We start from the raw sequence: 24,073 nt of genomic DNA, 5'->3' as shown, positions 1-24,073 counted from the left end.
CCATATGTAATAGGAGAGAGTCAGTTTATGATACTTTATCAATTGCACTTCATCATGTAAAATTGAATTTTAATATCCAGTTTTACACTCAACCTGAGGTTTTGCTTCTTGGTTTTCCCTGATGTCATCAAAGAAGGCTGTCCAGTGATGCCAGTAATAGATATTGCTCTGGTGAATTGATAATAAAGCACCTACAATTGTGGCATGGCTCATGTTTGAGCCAATAGCAATTGAATATCTAATATACAGTTTTAAATGTAAAGTGGATCTGATGTTTTGGGCACCCTAAAAGTCTTTCAAATAATGTGTGTTGAAAGGTTTGTTGAAAAACTTAATTAAAAAAAAAAATGTTAAAAGCAAGACAGAACAAAACAAAAACAATACAAAAACTCACAAAGAAGAGGCACTTCCTTATCTCTTGGTCCAGGGTCCACCCCGTTTCCATGGGAACACGCTACGATGATATGACGTAACTTCCGGTTTGTCCACAGTGGTGGCGGGAGATTCCAGCATGGCGGTGCAACCGAAGCAGAACCTTTCAATGGATAGTGCAGCCGAGCATGGCTTTCTAAACTTCATTTTCTCCATGCCGGAGAAGCCAGACACCACTTTCAGAATATTCGACCGTAACGACTACTACACTGTTCACGGGAAAGACGCCACATTCGCGGCGAAAGAAGTTTTCAAGACGAATGGGGTCATCAAATATTTGGGCTCAGGTATCCTAGCATCTGTAGCCTAGCTAAACATGCAGCTAGCTGAAGCTTGCAAACTGGTGGCGCTTGCCGTTAGCAATCTGCTGTTGTTGATGCATTTACTCATGCTAAGCTAACTACAAATGCATTTATTACACATCTGCAGTCCAGAGGCCTGTACTACGAAGCAGGTTCAACATACCCAGCATATCTTTTTGTTATCTGGCTAAATTGAACCTTACATTGGTCGTCCTCCATAACCTTTACTACGAAGCTGGTTATCAACTCAGTTAACTCTGGGTTTACCTATCCGGCTACGAGCGCGTTCACGTGAAAGGTGGAGTTGTCAAATTGTAAATGATACGCAACGTCGCCAGAACAATGAGTAAAGTACTTAATGTGACATGAGAGGAGACGCTGATGCCTGCAGGTAAATTCGGTTATAGAAACATTCAAAAGTGATATTCAGCAAGCTGAAATGGAAACAATATGATCATATGACTACAATAAAATGGAAATATTATTATAATATAAGTATGTGGATAATATTTCCAATAAAAGATTAGAGGGTTTAGTTTTTATTTCTAGCTCTGGTCACAGAGACTCCTCATTTTAATTGGAGCTGCGGTGATGAAAGAAGAGTAGAAGCATCAACACTGTCAGGAATCCCTTTGTGATTAAATAATCTTATTGAATTAAAATTACGCTATAACAGTCAGTATGTTGTTATTTAGTGCAATGAACTCTCCCTGCATTTGTTACAAGGTTTAAAACCACAGTGGACACATGCAAGGTCTGGAAGAGCAAAACAATTCAACTGATTTATAAAAAGATCTACTGCTTGTTATTATTTGAGATAAACCAACCCTGGTTTCAAGTCTAATATTAATTAATTAGACTTTGTGCTCTTTGAAAAAGCATTTATGCAGCACAATACATTCAAGTGCTGTGTCTGGTCTCAAATATAGTATGTCACATTTCTTTAAACATCTTATAGTTAAGTCAGTTTGACCCTGTGTCCCACACATCTGTCAAGTTTAATGTTTAAAAAGAGATGTGTTCATGATATTCCTTGAAAGAAACAATAGTGCCCCTTCATTTGCCCCATGCCCCTATGAATAAATATGAATGGATCCCTGAGGTTGTTTGTAACATTAATATGATATTATATATGTTTGTCAACAGGGAGTCGCAAGCTGGAGAGTGTAGTCCTGAGCAAGCTGAATTTTGAGGCCTTTGTTAAAGACTTGCTGCTGGTGAGGCAGTACAGAGTAGAAGTGTACAGGAACCACAGCAAGAGCAGCAAGGAGCATGACTGGAAGATCGAGTACAAGGTATTGTATTTACTATGGAGTAGTGTCAGTGTGATTTCCGTTTGTTGTAAAACCCATGAACCTTTTTAAATGTAGATGAGCTATGGTGGTATGTTGTTGTCTTACTTTCATTGTGCCAGTGCTCCATTATGAACTGTGTTCTTTATAGATACCCTGTACTTTACATTTTGCTTTTATGTTCCATGCTTTAATTAGTAGTTGCTAATGTTGCCTTGTCTGGTCCATACTGTCTATACTCATATTACCAAGGCCTGGGTGATATGGTTGAAGTATCAGACTAAGGCAAATGTATGCAGAAGTCATTAGATTTTGTTTTGATGTATGTATAAATGTACAAAAATGCACTAAGTCAAGGGATAACTTGAACCAGCAGATCGTAAAGTCTTAAAAAGTACTGAATTTAAAGTAGCTGTTAAATAAACCAACACAATAAATGTTCTCTCCATCATTCTGCCTGTTACGGTCATGCATCTTGTCTGTTTCCTCCACACTCAGGCCTCTCCAGGAAACTTGACCCAGTTTGAGGAGATTTTGTTCGGCGGAGGAACCGGCGCAGAGGGCTGTGCAGGTGTTGTAGCCGTGCGCTTTTCTACAGGAGCTGATGGACAACGCGTGGTTGGGGTCGGCTACGTGGACGCCGCCCAGAGGACGATGGGAGTGTGCGAGTTTCCAGACAACGAGATCTTCTCCAACCTGGAGTCCCTGCTTGTTCAACTCAGCCCTAAAGAGTGTCTCTTAGCCCAGGGTGACGGCAACGCTGACGGCAATAAACTACGAGAGGTATACTGAATTTAACTCAGCTCACTGTAACTTTATCTTTGCAGGGGCAATTGGATGCATCATCTGATCTCACCACCCAGGTCAAGAGATACACACCAAATAAATAGGAGAAGAAATTAAAAACAACACTGTTAATCACGGTGCAAAAAAACAATGAAAGGCTATAAGCTTGAAAACTATGTGTGGAATTAGTAAATTTAGCAATTTGTTGCCAGACCAGTCCACCCAATGCTGATCAAGTCTATCAGCATTTTGTTAAAACATGTCTTATTATTTTCTGAAATCAAAAAAACCTGCCTGCCAACATTTCACAATAAGAAACCATATCAGACACACATTATTATTTTTAGCAGAGTATTCTTAGATGTCTTTAAACACGTCTAGAGGATGTTATTAAACATTTTAAGAGACTATCAGTATGGTATGGTTTGAATTATCGGATAATCTTATATTATTTATCATTTTATGTAATTTATTTGGTTTTACTTTTTACTTTGTAATTTTATTAGTTTATCAGTCTTTCCTTTGTTAAAGCTCTTTCTAACTTTGTCAAGAAAAGTGCTACACAAATACAGTGATTATGTTGATGTGTCTTTGTAGGTAGTGGAGCGCGGTGGCATGCTGGTCTCTGACAGGAAGAGGGCAGAGTTCAGTAGCAAGGACATGGTCCAGGATCTCAACAGGCTGCTGAGAGCCAAGAAAGGAGAGACAGTGGCCAGCAACACTCTGCCTGAGCTGGACAAACAGGTGAACAAAAAAGGAGCTTCCTGACACGTATTTCCAACAGGGACAACACAGTAACAATAGTGAGGGAATATAATCCTAAAAGTATATGTTATAGGTTTGACCAGACTTGGTGTGTGTGTGTGTGTGGTTTCATTCACAGGTGGCTATGTCATGCTTGGCTGCAGTGGTGCGTTTCCTTGAACTGCTCTCTGATGAGGCCAACTTCAACTCTTTCAGTCTGACCTCTCTGGACCTGGGTCAGTACATGAGGCTGGACAACGCAGCCGTGCGGGCTCTTAACCTCTTCCAGGTCAGTGGACCGGGTCAAAAAAACTTTTTTCTTTCTGACTCCTACTAGTATCTAGCCATGCAGATAGTTTCTTCAGGTTTTATAGATACATACTTCTGAGATTCCCCTACATGCTATTTGACTTATATCCTCCAGGGTTCACCTGACGACACAAGCGGAGCTCATTCATTGGCTGGTCTGTTGAACAAGTGCCGTACGCCGCAGGGTCAGCGACTGGTCAACCAGTGGATCAAACAACCACTCATGGACAAAACCAAAATAGAGGAGAGGTAATACAATGATGGGAATAAACAGAGATCAAACACTTTCATGAGAGTAGTCCAGAGCTAATCATATTTTACTGTGTTTAAGTGTTGGCAGCAAAATCAGCAGCAGCTGATCAAAAGATTTGATCTTTAATTCCACTCATTCTTTAAGTTGATTTTTCATATCAAATCAATAATTTAACAACAACAAACTATGAAATTAATCGCATTCGTAGGACAATTTTGAGGATACTCTTAACGTTTCTGTGTGTGTGTGTGTGTGTGTGCGCGCGCGTGTAGGCTGGACCTGGTGGAGAGCTTCGTGTGCGACTCTGAGCTCAGGCAGACCTGCCAGGAGGACTTGCTGCGGCGGTTCCCTGATCTTCACCGTCTGGCCAAGAAGTTCCACCGTCACACAGCGACGCTGCAGGACTGCTACAGGGTCTACCAGGCCGTGAGCCATATCCCTGCCCTCATCACAGCATTGGAGAGATACTCGGGTACACACAAACCTGCAGCAGTTGAATCAGTACGGTTTACTGTACAATCAGATGCCAGTATTTTAGGAAGTTGCTCATCTTTAAAATACCTTTGATTGATCTGATCTTCAAGATACCGGATCCGTTGTGCAGAAGTAATACAGTCAGTGTCATTTTTCTGCGCTTACTAGAGAAACACTTTCTTGTTCTTTGCTTGAAAACACATGGTCTTCAGCTGTTATAGCCCATTCAAATCCAGTTAGTAATGACTTATTAGATGACATTTGGCAGAACATTGCTTCAATCACATGAGTTTTACCCTCTGATCGGCGGGATCACTGAGAGTCACTGATACCTGGTAGTTTTTTGTTTTGTGTCGCACCGTTTTTGCCAAATTGGTTTCATAACAGCTTAAATGCACAGTCACTTAGAGATGATAAAATCAGCTACAGTCAGTATGTATGGTGTTGTGACTTGCTGTGATCAGTGAGAACTTTTATGATTTGTCCTTCCTACATATAGTATATATTCATTAATCTCTGTTGTGTGTGTGTGTGTGTGTGTGTGCGCGCGTGTGCGTGTATTGCAGGTAGCTGCCAGGTTCTGTTGGAGGCAGTGTTCCTGTCTCCTCTCAGAGACCTGCTGAATGACTTCACCAAGTATCAGGAGATGATTGAAACCACTTTGGACATGAACCAGGTCTCACCTTTCACATTTCTATACATGTGAAAAAAGGAAAGATATTGTTCTGTGCTTTGTGTTTGCATATTCTCAACGTGCCATGTTGCTTACATGTTTCCTTTCTTGCATGTTGGGTGCTCCGTGCAGATCGACCACCACGAATTCCTGGTGAAGGCGTCGTTTGATCCGGTGTTGAGTGAGCTGAGAGAAAAGATGGACGCGCTGGAAAAGAGCATGCAGGCGGTGCTGAACAGTGCTGCCAGAGAACTAGGTGATTACACACACACACACACACACACACACACACACACACACAAAAGATTATCTTTTAATGTCAGATCTGTATCTGCTACAGAGTTAGAGACTGTATGTTAAGGTGGTGACTGCACGCGCGCATCTGATGATGAGGTTTTTCTTAAGATGTGGTGTGACGAAAATGCCAAAGCCAGTCAATAACACCATGGAATCATGCGATAAAACAAATTCTTTTTGAATGTGATAAATATTGCAGATCGCTCCTACCAAAGGGGATAAAAAAATCAGACTGAATGTCTGCAGTGTAATTAATGGAGAACTAAAGAAGAAAACCCTAAACATAGTGTATCAGCTGATTGCCGTCTTTCGTTAACTGGAAGACGGAACAGTGGCATTATTCATTACAGATGTAATAAAGACAAACTTAATTTTGTTTGTAGTTGTTATTAACAAAGTGTGTAAAAGTCATTTACACAGTTTTGTCTGTTGTTTTACTTAAGTTTAAATAAAGCTAAGATTGAATTTTGGAGCATTTCTGTTGTTTTTTCACACAACTTAATCATTATTTTCTTAGAATGGGACAGAAGAATTTGACACCACATTGTTAATGCTTTTTACACAACCAGCTGCATATACTCTGTATACCCCAAAGTAATTGATTACATTATTAAATTTATTCATGTTGGATAAAAAAAATGAGGGAATGTTTGCCATCTTTAACACTAATTATGCCTTCAGTCATTAATAGCTGAAGTAATTGTGTTTACTTATCTTTAGTAACTTTATGATGGAGAGCAATGATCATGTTGAGAAAAAATGTTTAATTTGAGTTAAAGTTGATGGTTTTCACCTGGTATCTCCAGAATCAACTTAGGCAGTGCATTTTTGAGAAGATGCGTGTAAGCTACTGTACATCAGCTGTGTGTGTGTAGGCTTCACTGGTACAATAAAAACCCCAGTAAATATCCAGCTTTGATTGCCAGAAATTATTTTTCTTTTCATTTATATATATATATATGACAAATATTTATTTGTTTTCTTTTTCTTTCTTTTTTAAACTTGGTGTTTGGGAAATATCAGTTTGAGCTCATTGTAGTAACTTTGCGTTTCAGGTCTGGATCCTGGCAAGACGGTGAAGCTGGAGTCGAACGCCGTGCTGGGTTTTTACCTGAGAGTCACCTGCAAGGAGGAGAAGAGTCTGAGGAACAACAAGAAATTCACCACGCTGGACGTTCAGAAGAATGGAGTGCGTTTCACAAACAGGTCCGTGTCACTGTGTCACCAGTGTTTCCCACAGATTTAGGAACCACAGTAATGTCACACACCTAATGTCAGCTTCGGACAACCCCGCTCTTCCTGTCAGCTGATGGTCTGCACTCTTGCATGTGCACTTTCACATGTCCACAGTAAGCTGAGTTCTCTGAATGAGGAGTACACCAAGAGCAGGGAGGAGTACGAGGAGGCGCAGAATGCTATCGTCAAAGAAATCATCAACATTGCCTCAGGTGAGGAATCTCCCAGCGTGCTGCTCACAGTGTCTCATCAGTATGGAATTGATTTAACAGAAAGAACCTTGTCTCAGCAACATTGAAATTACGATCTCTCGATTAAGTGGAATTTGGCTTATGTGACCTTAAGTCTCCTCTCTCTGTGATGATTCATTGGAAGTGCTGAACTGTTTGAACAACCAGGTTACGTGGACCCCCTCCAGACTCTGAGCGACGTAATAGCGCAGATGGACGCAGTGGCGAGTTTTGCAGTGGCGTCCGTCTCCGCTCCCGTGCCGTACGTTCGGCCTCGCCTCTTAGCCGACGGCTGCAGGCGTATGGAGCTGCTGCAGGCCAGACATCCCTGCATGGAGACAGACGCAGACACCGCCTTCATACCAAACGACATCACTTTCGTCCAGGGAGAAAAGAGTTTCTATATTATCACAGGTGAAAAATATTTTCAGATTATTATGAGAAGTGCAGGATCCAGAAATACTTGACTCATACTGGGAACTAAAATTCAGTATATATCAGCCTCTGCTGATTTCAGTTTTAAACGTTTTATTTTTAACCTGTCTGTTTCAACTTTCTCGAGATGCAAACTTTTTTCTTCTTTTTTTAAAAATGCATGTATTGTTGATATACATTGTTCTTCACCATCACTGCTTCTGCTCTCTATTTATCTGCAGGACCAAATATGGGCGGCAAGTCGACATTTATCCGTCAGGTGGGTGTGATCGCTCTGATGGCTCAGATCGGCTGCTTTGTGCCATGCGAGAAGGCGGAGCTTAGCATGATTGACAGCATCCTGGCCAGGGTGGGAGCAGGAGACTGCCAGGTGAAAGGCGTGTCCACCTTTATGTCGGAGATGCTGGAGACCGCCGCCATTCTACGGTAGGTACATGCACACACAAAGCTTGTTCACTAAACACAAGCGATACAAGCCTGGTCTCATCATCCGTACTGTCCCTGCAGCTCGGCCACGGAGAACTCGCTCATCATCATCGATGAGCTCGGCAGAGGCACGTCCACGTACGACGGCTTCGGTCTGGCCTGGGCCATCAGTGAACACATCGCCTCCAAAATCGGCAGCTTCTGCCTGTTCGCCACACACTTCCACGAGCTGACGGCGCTGGCGGCGCAGCAGCCCACTGTGCAAAACCTGCATGTCACGGCCCTGACCTCCCACAACACACTCACCATGCTGTACAGAGTCAAACCAGGTCAAACAGCACACACTAAAGTGTTTTTTTCCCTTTCCAGACATGAAATGTGTGACATTGCAAGCTTCATCCATCTGTTATAGTTATGGCTTTTAGTTACACAGACACAGATGACTTCTCATGTGCCCTATAGCTTTATTCAGACATTTATGCAAAGAGCCACATTGCTCTTGCAATATCTGGCATTTGGTACGGTTGAGAGTTTTCTCTGCTCTCACAGGCTGAAGTGTTTCTCTTGTGACTCTCCTAGTAAGCATAATTTATTAGATAGAATGCAAGACTTCAGGGCTTTAATTGCTGTTTTCTCAAACGCTGAAGCCTATTTAAAGCTGGAAATTCATTCAGTCATGGTTACAGTTGGCATGAATGAAAGTTGATGTAAGATGTGAGACATTTGGTCTGATTGTGACTGGTTGTACAAATGTTTTTTTTTTTTTTTTAACTTCACTGTGATTGCAGTTGTTACATCTTTATTTGTTTGTTTATTTATAGGTTCAGATTTAGTCTGTCAAATGTAAAAATGTTATTTTCTTGCGTAGATTGCCTGTATTGTGTAGACTAAAAACCCTAAGGAGTTCATTTTACCATGAAGCAAAATTTATCTTTGTTATTTTTACTTGTTTGACTATTAATTAATCAGAAAAATTTATTAGTTTTATTGATTAATTGTTCCAGCCTCAGTTAGACTAGTTGTCTGTCGTTTGAAGATGCTTGAGTGTTTTAATATAATTTTGTATATAGAAGTCTCCAAACTGACGTGGCCCAAACTGTGTGTTCAGGTGTGTGTGACCAGAGTTTTGGTATCCACGTTGCCGAGTTGGCTTGTTTCCCGCCAGCGGTTGTTGCCATGGCGAAGGAGAAGGCGGAGGAGCTTGAGGAGTTCCAGGATCCTGCAGGACAGAAGTTGGACAAGGAGGAAGAGCCAGAGGCCAAGAGACGACGGACAGACAAACAAGTAGGACTTTGACTCTACCAGATTGTCCTGCTGTAATCACAACATTGACATATGATCATGCATTATCACATTTTTATCACATTTTGTCTGCACAGTTGACAGTTTTGTAGAGAGAGACATTAGAAACAGGAAACGGTAACACTTTTCATGCAGGATTTATAAGCCACATATAAACACTAAGTATGGATTAAAGCCTCTTCAATCGCGGTTTCTGAACACGTCTAGACTCGTTTTGGTGCTGCACTTCTTTCGTTCTTTCATTCCCTCCACTCAAGATACAAAAACACACACACCTAACCTACGTCTCACACACATAGCCAGGAGAGTTTTCTGGATAGGTGGGGGAAGTGTGTTGTCTGTGAGAGGGAGACAGCCACGGGAGAGAGCGTAATGCAATGCCAAAGCAATTTTCATGCCGGCAGCTTAGAACAATTGTGTGACAGTTTGTACTAGATTTTTGTGACACGGTCATTTACCACATCCCATGTGGAACAAGCCGCAATACATCAAGTATATTTTACTAAGAATTGTTCCTGTTAATTTATCAATAAATGGAACAAAAAACATTTTTCAACTTAAAGGTCAGTTGAAGGATTACATCCTTCTCTAATCAGTATTAACAGTGTAAATGTAAATACAGTCATGAGACTGAAAAAGCTGTTTCCATTCAGGGTTCCTGAAGAGTTTACACTCGCCAGACACAAAATTTTGTTTTTGTATAACTGATGTCCTGCCTCTCTCCTTTTAGGTGGGGGAAAACCTGATCCAGGACTTCCTGGAGAAAGCGAAGTCACTTCCTGCTGCCACCATGAGCGAGGAGGAGGTGAAGGCAGAGCTCAGGAGGATGAAGCAGGAGCTGGCCACCAAAAATAACACGTATGTCACAGAGATCCTCGCACGCTGTGTTCCTGTAAAAACAGCTTGATTATGTGCTCGACAAATATTAACTTCATGTACTGCAGACAAACACTATAGCGCTCACACTGTATAGTTTTTCAATAAAGACTTATTCCTGGATGTGATGTGTTTGTTTTTCTCACCTAGTTTTGACACTGACTTGGTGACTGTGCAATGGCTGTCTTTCCATGAACAGCAGATTTGCTTGGATACACTGTGTGTGTGTGTGTGTGTGTGTGTGTGTGTGTGTGTGTGTGTGTGTGTGGTGTGTGTGTGTGTGTGTGTGTGTGTGTGTGTGTGTGTAATGTATTATGTGAATAAGAATTTTTGTTCTAAGAAAGACTGATTGTTTTCTTCTATATGTGCGCAGGCAAAACGTCAGCATCATATATCACACTCAGTTGTCAGTTTATTAGCTAAACCTAATGCAGTCCTGCAATAAATCCTGCCTTCATGAAGGTTATAGTGCTCAGTGTTCAGTTGTTGGTGAAACTAGTTTAAAAAGGTTTTTGATTCACCTGTATAATTTTGGAGGCTGTATTTTGCTGTGCTGAATTATGCAGTGTTTGTTATTTAGACAACCCCACTGATATAACCTGGGTGGACAAAATAATTCAAATTACAGTTCAACAACACCAAAAACTGCAGCTCTAAATAATCATGCAGTTGAATCAACACCTCTTTAACAGTTTCAACAAAAACTGACCATTATAACGTCCATGAGGGAGGATTTACTGCTATTTCGCTGCCACTAGGATCGAGAGTACGATATCCATATCCAAGAGGTTTCGTGGCTGCTGTATAAATTTAAATCCACGTTGGAGATGTCATACATAATTTCATGCACAGCCCGATAATTTCTGAGTTTGAACACTCAAATGTTTTCTGCAGTAAATATCTTCATGTTACTTTTATCTGCAGCCACCAGGTACTGTAAATCGCATTGTATAGACCCAACAATCACTCCCTAACAATAATAGTTGCACACTCACTGAAAACAGCAAAACTCTGAATATGCAGCCCTCAGCTACTGAAGATTAGAAGTTATGATACTTATCTATAGGCATCTTTTGAAGACTTTAACAAATAATAGATTAAGATCACGAGTCAGTTGCCTCCATCTATGGATGACAGCACAGTTTGAGTCATGATTAATCGGTTCACCTCTGAACATTGAAAACAATTTGACAAAGGTCACTTATAATGGATGCTGCAAAAGAAAGATCTCCAGCTGTTACAGATGAATAATGCTGGTCTTTTTTTCTCAGTAGCAGCTTTCCGATGAACGAAGATCCCAATTGGTACATTTTAATAATTTGTAGCGTGCTTCCTAATGAGGGCCTGCAGCAACCTGAACGACTCGGAGCAGCTGCAAGTAGTGAAGTGTTTTTGGGGAAGTTACTCACCTGCCAAACATTTCTTAGGATACATAACCAGCATTTTCTTTAATATGACCTGGTGTTTATTGGAAATTATGCAGGATGTGGATTTCGTCACAGCGAGTGAATTTACAAGACAGACACCTCTGATCTAATAAAGTTTTATTTTCTTAGAAATGGCCAGTTTCCTGTTTTCTTTTTTTGTCTTTCTAAGAAAGTATACCCCTTTTTGAATTCCAACTAGCATCTACATAATGGTTATTGAATACTTCACAATATATTAAGTCTAGATGTTATGGTACATGCATACGATTCAGGCTGCATGAGGAGCCACAGTCACCACGATACACGGGGGAGAGGGGTGGGTGGGGTGGGGACTGCAGATTGACTCATCAGTTCCAGTTCAAAGGAGCTCTGACGCCTCCCATGGAAACCCTCTCCACAAAACACTGACTGCATCAACTTATAAACATATACACATACACACACGCGCGCGCACACACACACACACACACACACACAAACTTTCACTGTACGCTACACACATTTATGCACACACACGCGCATACACACCTTTATACAACTGTGGAGCCCCTCCACCTGCCATTGAAGCTAATATATTGGAGAGGGTTTTTAGTGTTTAAACGAGATTCTCTTTCACAGAAAGAACTTCACCACTGGGACGTTTGAGTTTCTGCAGTTTGCCTGGGTTTCGGGGTGGGAGAAGGGACGCTAACCAAAGAAAAATAATAATAATTATAATAATATATAATAAAATAAAAGACATTCAAATACAGTCAGCTTTTTGCTTGAAAATACAAAACTACATGAGAAAGCATTGAAATAAAATCCATTGATCAGAACATATTTTTAAAAAAAAAAAAGCCCAAGTGCTCCATCACACACACACAATCTTGCTCTTTATCCACACACAACAGAGCAACATCCTCCCATCCGTTGCCTAGTTACAACCGCCTGGGCAGCCAATGGGAATGGCAGCTGCGAGGAAGCAGGAAGTCTCTTTGACAGCAGTTCTTGTGAAGAAGAAGTGGGCTGGGAGCCGAGGATTTACACCAGGTGGGGTGGGGGTCTTCATGTGCTGCCAAAGGGGGCGCAGGCCGCCATTGACAGCCCCTCTGCATAGCCCTTCTCCTCCCATCTTCTGTCTACAGACTGCAATAAGAAATACTCAAGTGAGGAATCTCTTGTGGCCTTTCTGTCAGTCTACCCTCAGCTCCACTGCTCCCTCTAGTGGAGTCTGCCTCCGCTGCAGCAAGTCTGACTGCAGCGGGCAGGAAGCTGCTTCCTCTGCAGCCTCTTTCACCTCGATCCCGTCTGAGAGCGCCGCATTCATAGAGTCTCTCTGGGTCCTTATGGCTGCAAGTGGATGTGTGTATGTGACTGTGTGTGTTTAAGTGTGTGTGTGTGTTTAAGTGTGAATGTGTGTGTGTGGATGTGTGCAATGTAATGTGTTTGTATGCTTATGTGAGGAGAGTGTAACTCGACCGGATGCCTTCAGTTATGTTGCAGTGTGTTGGACTCGATGGGCGGCGCCGAGTCATACAGAGTGTCTGTGTCGTGTGTGGGCTCTCCGGCCAGCGTGCACGGGTTGGACAACGTTCCTGCTCCGCAGTCACAAAAAAACCTGAGAGGAGCAGATACCAAGGATTAAGAAGAGTCCCTTCAAGTATACAACAGTAGCAAGAGTGGTTACTTTTTTAGATTGAAATGTATGATTTGCCCTTTTTTATTTCAGTTCATATAAAAAAAAAAAACTAAAAAAAAAAAAAACCTCCAAAATAAATAGTTGTCATTAAAACAAAATTTCAGGAGGGAACTAAAAGACTCGTACCGATCGTGCCGTATAAACTCTACATCATGCCCCTGGTGGCATTTTTTGATGCAGTTAACACAGATGGCGTTCCTATCTGTTGTATTACAGGTGTGACATCTGCAGAGACAAAACAGATTCATTTATATAACACAATGAGGCAAAATAAAAATAAAGACACATGGTAAAATTAGACATTTAACCATTTTCTTAAATTAACAGTTTCTTAAACGTGGGGTTGCAACAAACCATTATTTTCATTAAGGCTAATTTGCTGATTAATTTTCAGATGAATTTCTCAATTAATCAGATTAATACTTTGGGCGATACTTTGTCTATCTAAAGCCCAAAGTGACGTCTTCAAACTTCTTGTGTTGTCCGAAACCAAAAACACGATACTCAGCTAGAAGGTGGAACTAGCTCATGTTTGGCATTGTTGCTTAGAAATCAGTTATCTACTAATCCATAATGAAAATAATCCTTAGTTGCAGCCATAACCAGTTTTAATCTGAACCTTTTATGTGATGCAGTTTACCTGTAGAAGTCGTGCATGGGGTAACTGGTGTAGCTGGAGATCTTGTAGAGACACTGTCCTCTGCTCACCGCCTTCTCAATGGCATCCTGGTTATTCAGAATCTTATTATCTGACAGAGGAGGAACAGAAAATGATCAGGCGAGGGCAGGTAGAGAGCAAACACGGGCCAGACTGGGCTAAACTTTAAATCCCACAGCGCAGCTACTTACCTTTCATGGTGACGTTGACCCCAGAGGCCAGAAACAGGCCTCCAAAGCGATTGTTGAAGATCTGGTTTCCCTCAAGCGTAGCTGTGGCGTGGTTAGTAATTTCAATACCTGTGGAAGAAAAAGAAGTCTGCCATCAGCACCGAAAGCAGATATAAAAGGGTGATATTATTTGTGCTCATATGGAGCTGATTTTGAACTCTAACCGGCAGCGAAGCCGTCAAAAATGCGGTTCTTGCGGAGAATCGGATGGCTGTTGGTGCTGATCAGCACACCGGCCTGAGCGTTCCTGAAGATGTCGTTCTCTTCCAGCAGACCTACAGGGAAAAAGTAACTGTCAATATACAGCAGCAAAATCACAAGGAACAACCACCAAGGTAACAGGAAAAAAGATGCCATAATTCTAGTATCAATCTAAGCGCTAAAGTTAAACAGTATGTTGATCTACCATCAGGTTTCAAACACATATTGACCCAACAGGAGGAAAAATTCTGAAGCTATGTGATGCTCTCTGAATTTCCAGGCTGTTTGCCTTGTTGAAGACATTAACAGACTCTACTGTACCTCTGCCTCCATTGAAAATGCAGATGCCTCCATCTCTGCCATCGTGAATCTTATTTCTTCTCAGTGTGGGGTTGCTGTCCGTCTTGATCCACACCCCGGCCATGGCATTGTCAAAGATCTCATTGTCCTCGATGAAGCCCAGACCTGTTACATTACACAGCAGGATTAGGTAACGGAAGTGCACAGGCACCACATATGAGACACAAATTGAATTAATACACAGACCTGAGTTGTAGACTAAAATTCCTCCATTTTGGCCTCCCCATATCTTGTTGCGCCTGATCTTTGGGTTGCTCCCCGTCCTGTCAATATTCAACAAAGGTTATTTGAATCATTCACAGAGTGGAAAAAAAACAACAGAAAAAACATAATGTGTTAAAGCTTTTGCGTAGAGTCTCATGTACCGCATGTTCAGTGGATACAGTGATGGAAAGGGGCAGTTGTTACCTTATTTGTACACCAGAGTACATGTGATTGTAGATGTCATTGTCTTCCAACACACCATGCCCGTTGTCATAGAAATATACACCAACCTACAAAATAAATTAAAATTTTATTGATAAAGTCGACAATAGTAATAAATGTAAAATTATTGTTTAAAGTCCAATAACAATACATGTTACACTACTTGAGGTAATTCTCAAAGCTCACTGAGGGCGTTTATATTAACTTTTGACAACCGGCAATCTAGTCTTCCTGTTTCCAATCATTATCCAATCAACAGAATATTTCTGTTAACACACAAGTGCGAGTAAAAGGCCATGTACGCGGCGCAGTGCGCCTGGCATCTTCCCAAGAGTCAATTACAAGCTTCCCTGGAATGTCTAACTGCAACTATAATGTTTGTACATGTCAAACCAAAACCTGATTCCTTCACAGGATCTCTGCAGCGTTCACCAAGTTAAATGTGAGACTTTTCAAGACCTTTTTAATACCACATAGAATTCAAGTATGAGAGTATGATGGGAAACCAGTATGGATGATGTGGCCTGTTTATAGCAGTAAACAGACATTCTTAGTGATATAATAAAATGTACATGACCTGGATCTGAACAGGCAGTACAATCTGTTGCAGCTAGTATTAGTGGCTGTGGTTGCTGTAGGTGCTAATGGTGCTGAGTGACACAGCCTTCAGAAACACAATCCTCTGTTAAAACAATCCTACTTTCACTTTATAGGTGTATAACATTTCTGCACAGCCTGCAATCGAATACAAAAACATTTAATATCCCAGCCTATGGCAGGCAAAAGAAAAATATTTTAAACATTTGTTAATAAAATTTGAAGGCCGTCTAAGAAAGAAAACTCAGTGCTTTAAGACTTAAAAGACATGCAGGTACCCTGATTAATAACTACTTTAAGAACTTGCGTTTGAGAAAGTTTAATTGTCTGTTTTACCTGTTTGCCACTGTGGATGCGGTTCTTGCGGAGGACAGGGGTGCTGCCTGTGGTCACCCAGACTCCGGCCAGTGTGTTGCTGTAAACCTCATTCTCCTCGATCACCCCCTGGCCTTTCTCGTGCTGAAACACAAAGTAGGAGCAGCTGTTGAAAACCTTCCGATACAGGGATTTTTAGCTTTACAACAATAATCTTGCTGGAAACAGGGTGCCTTTTTAATTCTCAACTATATTTTAATCAAATACCATAAAGACATTTCACAATGATGAGCGTATTTACCACATAGATTCCCCCATGCTGTCCGTCATGGATCTTGTTGTGCCGTACAATGGGGCAGCTGTTGGTTCGGATCTGGATTCCCGCCAAGGCGTTACCGTAGATATCATTACTCTCTATCAAACCCCGTCCATCTCCAAATATGTACACCCCTCCTTGGTTACCGTTGAATATAGCGTTTCCCCTGGTTATAAAAAGGAAATAAACAGTCGAAGCCTTGGTGTAAATATGCAGGTGGAGAAAATTACTAGAAAAGCTGTCCTTGTGTGAAGCGTGTGTTCGTACCGTATCGTCGGGTCACTGTTGGATGTGATCCACACACCGGCAAAGTTATTAGCATAGATTTTGTTCTCTATAAACTGTCCCCGCCCCTTCTCGTGAACATAGATGCCTCCCGTTTGGCCGTGATGGATCTCGCATCGCACCACTGTGGGGTTGGCGTAGGCCTTCACCTCAAAGCCGGCTATACGGTTTCTGTGGATGTTACAGTTCTCAAAGTAACCCTGAAACACAGAAAAGACGCATTTGATGGTTGGTCCGTGATGTTTCTTCAAATAAATCATATGACATGACGTGGCTGACGGGCAATTACCATGCCGTGATCAAAGGTGAACACTCCAACATCTCGTCCGTGGTGGATGTGGTTACGTCTAATGATGGGATTACCATGGTTTTTCACCCATATTCCCGCTAGCGCATTGTTGCTGATTTCATTGTCTTCATAAATCCCCTGGAACAAAAACAAATCTTTGAGTCAGAAGGAAAGCCTGTATGAACTTTTATGTGTGTTTGTTTGGACATTCCTTGCAAACCATGAGTGTTACCGTTGAGGGGGGAAAAGTTTATTTTTACCTGTGCGTGGTCTGTAATGTACAGCCCTACGTTTTCACAGTCGCTGATGTTGCAATGTTTGATGGTTGGACATGCTCCCTGGCCGCTCACACATACAGCTGAACCCACTACACAGAGAGGAAAACAGAAGGGTCACACTACAGTAGGGCTGCAAATAATGATGACATTCACTTTCAGATAATATATCAATTGATCGACAGTCAAAAAAAATCCAAAAAGGCATTCAATTCACATTTTCAAATTTGGTTTTCATGGTCATGAAATCTAGTCACCACTTCCAACACAGTGCATATACTAATCACACATGCCCACTGAGTACAGACACAGGGGTAACTGTCGCCTGGATCCACAATAAAATGACAACTCAGCACTTAGATATAAAACAATACTGGTATCTCAGTAACAGCAATCCTGACATACTCATTAGCAACAAATAGCCAATGGTGGTTTTAGGTAGCAGTAGTTTCCCACTGTGAAAAATGCTCCTGAGACCGTTTATCGTTGCAGAATGTGACGAGTCATTTCGTGCTACACGGTTTAACCAAGATAAAGCACTTGATTAAATGACATGACGTGACAGAGGGAGTTTTACACCGTGCAATATTGGCACTGATTTTCCACCTCTGAAAATCCAACAACCCAAAATTTTCTGTTCAGAGAGAACAAACAGTCATAATAAAGTAGTTGCCAAAAAACTACTGCTCCAAGGCGTCTTGATTTCCAGTCCAAGACCCAAATGACTAATTTAGTCTTTCATCCTTGGATGTAGCCTCATAAGGAACACTCTGATCATTTAGTAATACACCAAAATGAGGGACACTGTGTGCTTTTCAAATAATAGAAAAACCATGGCTCCACACTGTAGAACATCAAGTAGACACAAACACCTGTACAATAAAGTAAAGCTACTTTTTAAGCTAATGCAGCACTTGCTAGCAAGGTGCTAAATCATATCTACATTTCTCATTTCTGAGGCTGTACAAGTGTTCCATGTTCCTGTGGCCTCCACAACTGATCAGCACACATGTGTGTTTGCGTGTGTGCGCCTTACCTGTGCACGTGGAGCGGATGATGCAGTGGTCGATGTTTGGGCTGCAGTTGACGGTGATCTCCAGACAATGGTGGGCGTTGTGGTGCTGCGCCGATTTATCATCAGGATTAAACTGAGGAGAGATGAGCAGCAGAGGTCAGACAGAGGCCGAGTTTACTGACAACACGTCAAGCTACTGTCCACCCACTACATCCACACTGGACTCCTCCTACTGGAGACATTAGTGCCACTGATGCTCGTAGTTAATTATTGGACGTAATCAGAAAACAGTGATGTCTGACGCCTCAAGATGCATGAAATAATACGATTCACATGAACTGTGATTGTTTATGTAACTGAAGATTTTTTTCTACACACACCTTTCATACATCAGTCAAAACAATCTATGTGACTGAATGTAATACAATGCCAGTGGCAATGGGACTCTCAAATATGACACCTATTTAATTTATACTTAAACTAGTTTGCATTTTAAAATCCAGGTGATTAACAGTTGATCATCAAACAATCTGAAACATTCTTAACTGCAAAATAAAACATCTGGCAACAAAGCTGCTTTCAGTCAAGCTCAACAAAGCAAATCCATCACTCTTATATGTTGATGAATGTGCCCTCTTCCTTCAGAGATACATGTTCTAGTTGACCAACAACTGGTTATCATCCATATAAAACTAATGAGTTCGAGACTACACTGGACTTTCCCATTGTATATTCCCAGTTATATTATATACAAGCTTTCTTCTGGTTTGGTTGAAAACTAGTTAACTCAAGGAAAAATTGATGTTCTGTGTTTACCTTGATGGTCATGTATCCCACATAGGCATCTTCTGAGCCCTCCATGAAGACAAACGTAGAGTCTCTGGTATTTTCTATCACCACCTTGTCGGCTACTTTACCAGGAGCTGAGAGGAAAGCGGAAAACACTCATTAACACCAGCATGTACATGGTGACAAACACAGCTAAGCGTTAAGAGAGATGTTGATTGCATGAGGCACGAGCATCAGCACAATGCCTTATGTAGTTTTCAGTGAGACCAACAGCCTTACCTGCACCAATCATGGTGATGGGGGACTCTATATAAATCCACTCATCTGTGTAGATGCCAGAGTGAACAAAGATTAGCCCATCAAAGTGGGCCTCTTGGACTCCACCCAGTGCATCCTCAATGGTGTCATAGTACTGCAGGTGAAAGGCACACTCTTTCAGGCAGAATATACACACACCTACAATTTATCAGAAGGCAGTTCACAAAAACAAGCAGATATTTGCTTTAGCTGGGCATCGCAAAAAATATCAGTACTGAAAGATTTGTCCGTAGCTACAACTTACGAGCATGTTCTCTCTGCCTTTGTATCTGCCAGGGTTACTGTAGAAATGCTCAGCAAAGCCTGGTTTTACATGGGCACCTTTGTACTGCAACACAAAAAACACCAAGGTCAATATATATAGCTGCTTACTACCTCAAACACTAACATGGTGCTCATACAACCTGAGCATCACACTATCCCTTTCAAACAGCTATTATAGCAAATAAGTTTGATTCAAAAATATAATTTCTTTTGGTGCTTATTTTTGAAATGAAAACAGAACAAAACAGAATGGGCTTCTCAAGAAAGCGTTTTAAAAGGTTTTCTACATTTTACAGGCCTGAAAGGGTAAAATTATCAAAAAATACACAGGAAAGGGTCTGAAAAAAAATTAACATAATTTGTGTAGCAGAATTTTGTTTCTGCTTCCTGTCCTGTTAACCATCTTCTGTCCCCTCAGAATTATCTTGCAACTTCTTGAGAGTTCAGATAAAAAAATATATGCAGCACACAAACCGTGACTGACTGACAACCCATGCAGTAGTACACAATTTCACAAACATTATAGAGTGATTTAGGGCTGTAGTCTCACAGTCAGCTGGTTGGTCTGACCAAAATAAACCTAAAATAACCTAAAATAATTAGATTAAAATGATTTAATATGCTGCAAATCTTTTTTATGTTTAATTCATTAACGCTAATAAGGCTGCCAGAAAGAGTGGCCAATTTAGTCAATCTAGAGGTAACGTGCAGATCTTTTTTCTGGATCGACTGATTGAAGAGTAGATACGATTTCAGCCAACTAAGATTTTCTTTGGTTGACTAAAGCCCTAGAGTGATTAGCAATAGATGCAACAACGAAACACTGCATTTTTTAAAAGAGTAATACAGTAAAGAATAGAACAACTGTAAAAACCTATTAAAAAATAAAACTACAATTTGTGTGACAGCCATCAATATTTTGTTCTCGCTTTGAATTTCCCTATTACATTATAATCAATAAAGCAAACATGTTTGTCTCCCATTAGCCTGAGAAGCTTAGAGGACGTTTAGTCTGAGAAAAAGCCCTGGATTGACACAATCAGATAATGACATGAACTTCTCTGTAATGAATTTTACACATACTATTGTTGACATGGCTTTAGAAAAATAAATTGGAGCACACAAATAGATATTAAACTGATCTTTCTGTGGATGAACTGAAAGCATTCACTGAGACTGAATGAAAACAGAAGCAAAAGAAGAGTTCTGCTTTTGATAGAGTGTTGTGTTGGTGTTTTGAGAAAACAATCACAGGAGATTAAACACAAGCAGGTAAGAAAAAAAGCACTTTTCAAAATGGATTATACAGACCTGGTTAATACATACGTACATACATGATTAAATCTGTCACACTTGATTAATTACTTTACATCCTATTATTTTTTTTCCCTAGGCGCTTGTCCTCGATATCAAGTCCAGTAAAGGTCACGTTCCCTTTTTGTTGTACATATAGTGATAGTTCAAAAATAAATATATGGACATTGATTTGCTTTTTAATGTCTCTGATGTGCAAGTGCAAAGTGTTTTAACTGTACAGCCACTCTTTTCCCCAGGTCAGACATTCTTATTCTAGTGAGTGGCATGGAATTTATTGCAAAGCTATATATGACTTTGCAGAACTGCACATTCTTTATTTTTAATATATACAGAGAAAATGTAAAGGAGTGAATCAAATAAACCAGGTCAATGCAAAGATACTGAAGCACCCCTGAGAGCACTTTCTTCATGAAAATAAAAAAAATCAAAACTATGGATACCAACTCACCAGTTGTTGGAAGCTCTCCTTCCATGGGTTTGGGTGTTCATGCTCCTCAGGGCTGACCTGGAAGAACCTGCCCGGCTCAGGGTGCATCATGGGACGCGTGTACTCAAACACCTCCATATATAGACGCTTCCTACAATTTTCAATACCACATACACAGAATGTCAGTTGTCTGTCTTGTAATGGCTGTGATATTCACAATAGGAATAGAGCGGTTTCATTCTGTTCAGCAGCACTGACCATAGTATGGGGTCGTTGGCTAGCTGGCTGAACCTCTTGCAGACACAAGCTGCCTGACAGAGGTCCTGTTCCAATAAGTAGGAGAAGATCTTCAAAACGACCTCATCTGGAAGCTTCTGCTGCAGATATTGCTCTGCTGGGGCTGCTGAAAACACACAAGTGCACACACAGACACACACATTCCTAACGTAAGCTTTAGGAAAAATCTTTCACTCTAAGCACATTAAACTATGGAGTGATGTTATTTAATGGACTGCAAAATAACAAGATTTACCAGATCACAGAGGGAAAAAAAAAATCAATAAAGGCTCATGTAAAAAAGCTAACTCTCCTTGCCCAGCTGCAGAGATTTAACACACACCTGGCAGGTCGTGGCTCTTACCGGACACTCGTGCCCGCTTGGCTCGATGGCCAAAGGCCTCTGTTGATGAAGTGGAAGCTCCCTGTAAAAGAGGGCAAGTAGGACATCAACTTCATGCCAAGATTCAAGCACTAAGTAATCAACTGGGAAATTTACTGCTCAGTCACAAAATCATTGTTCCTTCAGAGAAGGACACAGTCAATCAGCAACTCACTCTCATTGACATATGCAGTATACACACACACGCACACTGTAGTCTGTAGGCATGCAAACTGCAGTGAAATAATGAACTCAAATGCTTCAGTCTTACCTCCATTGGGCTCTTGCTGGGGCAGGCAGAGGCGGTGGCAGAGGCAGCAGCGGTTCTCTTGGGAAGCAGGGTTTTGCGTCGAAGCTGGTAGGGACTGTTCTGAGCTCCTGGACCGGATTCCTCAATAGCCATCTCTGCTGCAGCTGCTGCAGGAGCCTCCTCATCTGGACGGAAGGGAAAACACATTTCCTATACATCCACCACTTTCTGAAGAGGCACTTCAGTGCACAAAGCTACAGTATGGAGCAAGGCTATGCAATTAAAACAAAAAAACAAAAAAGGGAACCACAGGGTAATTCTCTAAGAAGCCCAATCTTCCCAGACTTTTACTCAATTAAACATCTACAATTTCTCAAGTGATTGCAGCAAACACTTAAACCACTGACACTCTTATTCTCCTTACCTTTACTGACACAATGGTGTGCATTCAGCTCACATGCTGTATGCACACTGCGCAGGCTAACAGACAGGGTAATAGTTGGTAAGGCAGACAAAGGTTACTGATTGATAATGGCAGATGCACCCCCTGCAAGCACATTACCACTCTTTCATGTGTAGTCATACACAGCTGATATCGGACAGTGTGCATTTGTCTTTGGGTCGTATACGTGCAGAATCAGACCCATCTTTTATGGTGCTGTCAAATTAAGGGCCGCAAATGAAGTCGATCAGACGTGCGGCTAATGGCTAAAAACTGAACTGCGTAGCTGGCAAATCCGCGGTGTAAACAAATCAAGCTACAGCTAGCAGGCACCGAGAACAAGGAAGGGGATATGGGTTCAAGCTGGTGGCTGTGCTAGCTTTAAACTACAGCCCCAACCACACAAAATGGACACAGTGAAATCATCCAAAATCCCACCGTATCATCTATCACAGCTGATCCGTGTGGCCTCTTGAAGCTGGGGCAGCTAGCTAGCATTGCCCCCGTTCGCTGCTAATGTTTTTGTTAACGTTACACCCCAAAAATGGCAGTCCAAAGACACCGCAGATTTACACCCTCAGAATCGTTAGTGACAGCTGGGAATGCAACAGCCGAGCAGACACGAGAGACTGTAGTTATAGCGTGTGAAGTCGATCCGTTTGCTTCCAGCTGAGGTTACCTGAATATGAGCTATTAATGTTAACCGTATAGCTACATACGCATTACGTTAGGCGAAGACAACCCCCAACCTCCACCTAACCTGGTAAGCTAGCTAGCGGTGTTAGCTAGCCCCAATCAGTCAAGCCAAACAAAGCGCGGCCTGGCCTAAGCCACAGAGCAAGAAGCCTCGGTTTTTCCTGCTGAACCCGCCGCATTAAAGCGCAGAGAACGGCCCACTAAGGTATAAACGAGGGTTACATGAAGACTGTTATCCCCTGACACGGCTTCGTCTTAAATCGTAAGCTGACCGTGGCCTAGCTTACCTCTGTCCCCGTTGTTCCGTTCGGGCTGCACCGGGCGCGGCCTCGACACTCGCCTGGGTCTCCTGTTGGTGGCTCTGACGGAGTTCATCTGGGGAGTTGGTTGTTGAAAAATAGACTGCTATCCTCGACCGTCCGCTTCCAAATTTAGCCCTAGACCCAAACTACCACCCGGACGGCCTTCTTCCCTGATACACCCAAACAACTGCGATCAAAAACCCGCTGGTATTTGGGGTGTAATCGCTTTTTTTCTCCGTGATGTTACAGCTCCCCCCGTATCGCCGCTCGGTGCCAGCTCCGTCTCAGTCTGTAGCAGGAGGAGCCATTAACCCACACGGGAAACAATCGCGAGAAAAAAAAAGAGCAGAGCGTCCGTTCGACCAATCATATCTGGCGTTTTATAAGCTCCTCGTGCATTAACCAATCGGGAGCTTCGTGTTAGACGACTTGACAAACCTTTCTGTTGGGGTTCGGAATCGGTCAAGC

The 24,073-nt window shown here is 41.7% G+C and overlaps 2 protein-coding genes across 5 annotated transcripts; one reads left to right on the top strand and one right to left on the bottom strand.

Annotated features, from left to right (window-relative positions):
- The first annotated feature begins 470 nt into the window (after window positions 1-470).
- Window positions 471-10,190, top strand: msh2 (mutS homolog 2 (E. coli)). Its single transcript, XM_056366884.1, has 16 exons — window positions 471-719; window positions 1,881-2,029; window positions 2,525-2,809; window positions 3,410-3,556; window positions 3,696-3,845; window positions 3,981-4,114; window positions 4,391-4,590; window positions 5,159-5,268; window positions 5,398-5,521; window positions 6,618-6,768; window positions 6,913-7,010; window positions 7,197-7,442; window positions 7,685-7,889; window positions 7,971-8,218; window positions 8,998-9,173; window positions 9,922-10,190. The coding sequence occupies exons 1-16, from the start codon at window positions 512-514 to the stop codon at window positions 10,096-10,098; spliced, it is 2,808 nt and encodes a 935-aa protein (XP_056222859.1). The 5' UTR covers window positions 471-511; the 3' UTR covers window positions 10,099-10,190.
- A 1,404-nt stretch (window positions 10,191-11,594) lies between these two features.
- fbxo11b (F-box protein 11b) lies at window positions 11,595-23,909 on the bottom strand. Of its 4 annotated transcripts, none has more exons than XM_056366357.1 (22): window positions 23,591-23,909; window positions 22,187-22,350; window positions 21,877-21,958; window positions 21,516-21,660; window positions 21,279-21,408; window positions 19,494-19,577; window positions 19,211-19,343; window positions 18,959-19,065; window positions 18,164-18,275; window positions 17,113-17,219; window positions 16,853-16,990; window positions 16,546-16,763; window positions 16,264-16,444; window positions 15,984-16,106; window positions 15,033-15,118; window positions 14,811-14,887; window positions 14,586-14,729; window positions 14,228-14,338; window positions 14,025-14,132; window positions 13,816-13,924; window positions 13,302-13,400; window positions 11,595-13,094 (listed from the first exon to the last, which is right to left on the bottom strand). In XM_056366357.1, the coding sequence occupies exons 1-22, from the start codon at window positions 23,676-23,678 to the stop codon at window positions 12,965-12,967; spliced, it is 2,676 nt and encodes an 891-aa protein (XP_056222332.1). In that variant the 5' UTR covers window positions 23,679-23,909; the 3' UTR covers window positions 11,595-12,964. The 4 variants fall into 4 exon arrangements, with proteins under 4 accessions (XP_056222332.1, XP_056222333.1, XP_056222334.1 ...); XM_056366358.1 differs by having other exon boundaries at window positions 21,516-21,657; XM_056366359.1 differs by having other exon boundaries at window positions 21,898-21,958.
- Between the last annotated feature and the right edge of the window lie 164 nt (window positions 23,910-24,073).

This window comes from Seriola aureovittata, chromosome 21 (genome assembly GCF_021018895.1).
Source record: "Seriola aureovittata isolate HTS-2021-v1 ecotype China chromosome 21, ASM2101889v1, whole genome shotgun sequence".
NCBI classification, from domain to species: Eukaryota; Metazoa; Chordata; class Actinopteri; order Carangiformes; family Carangidae; genus Seriola; species Seriola aureovittata.
The sequence above is the reverse complement of the archived record's forward strand: the minus strand, read 5'-3'. Positions and strand labels throughout refer to the sequence as shown.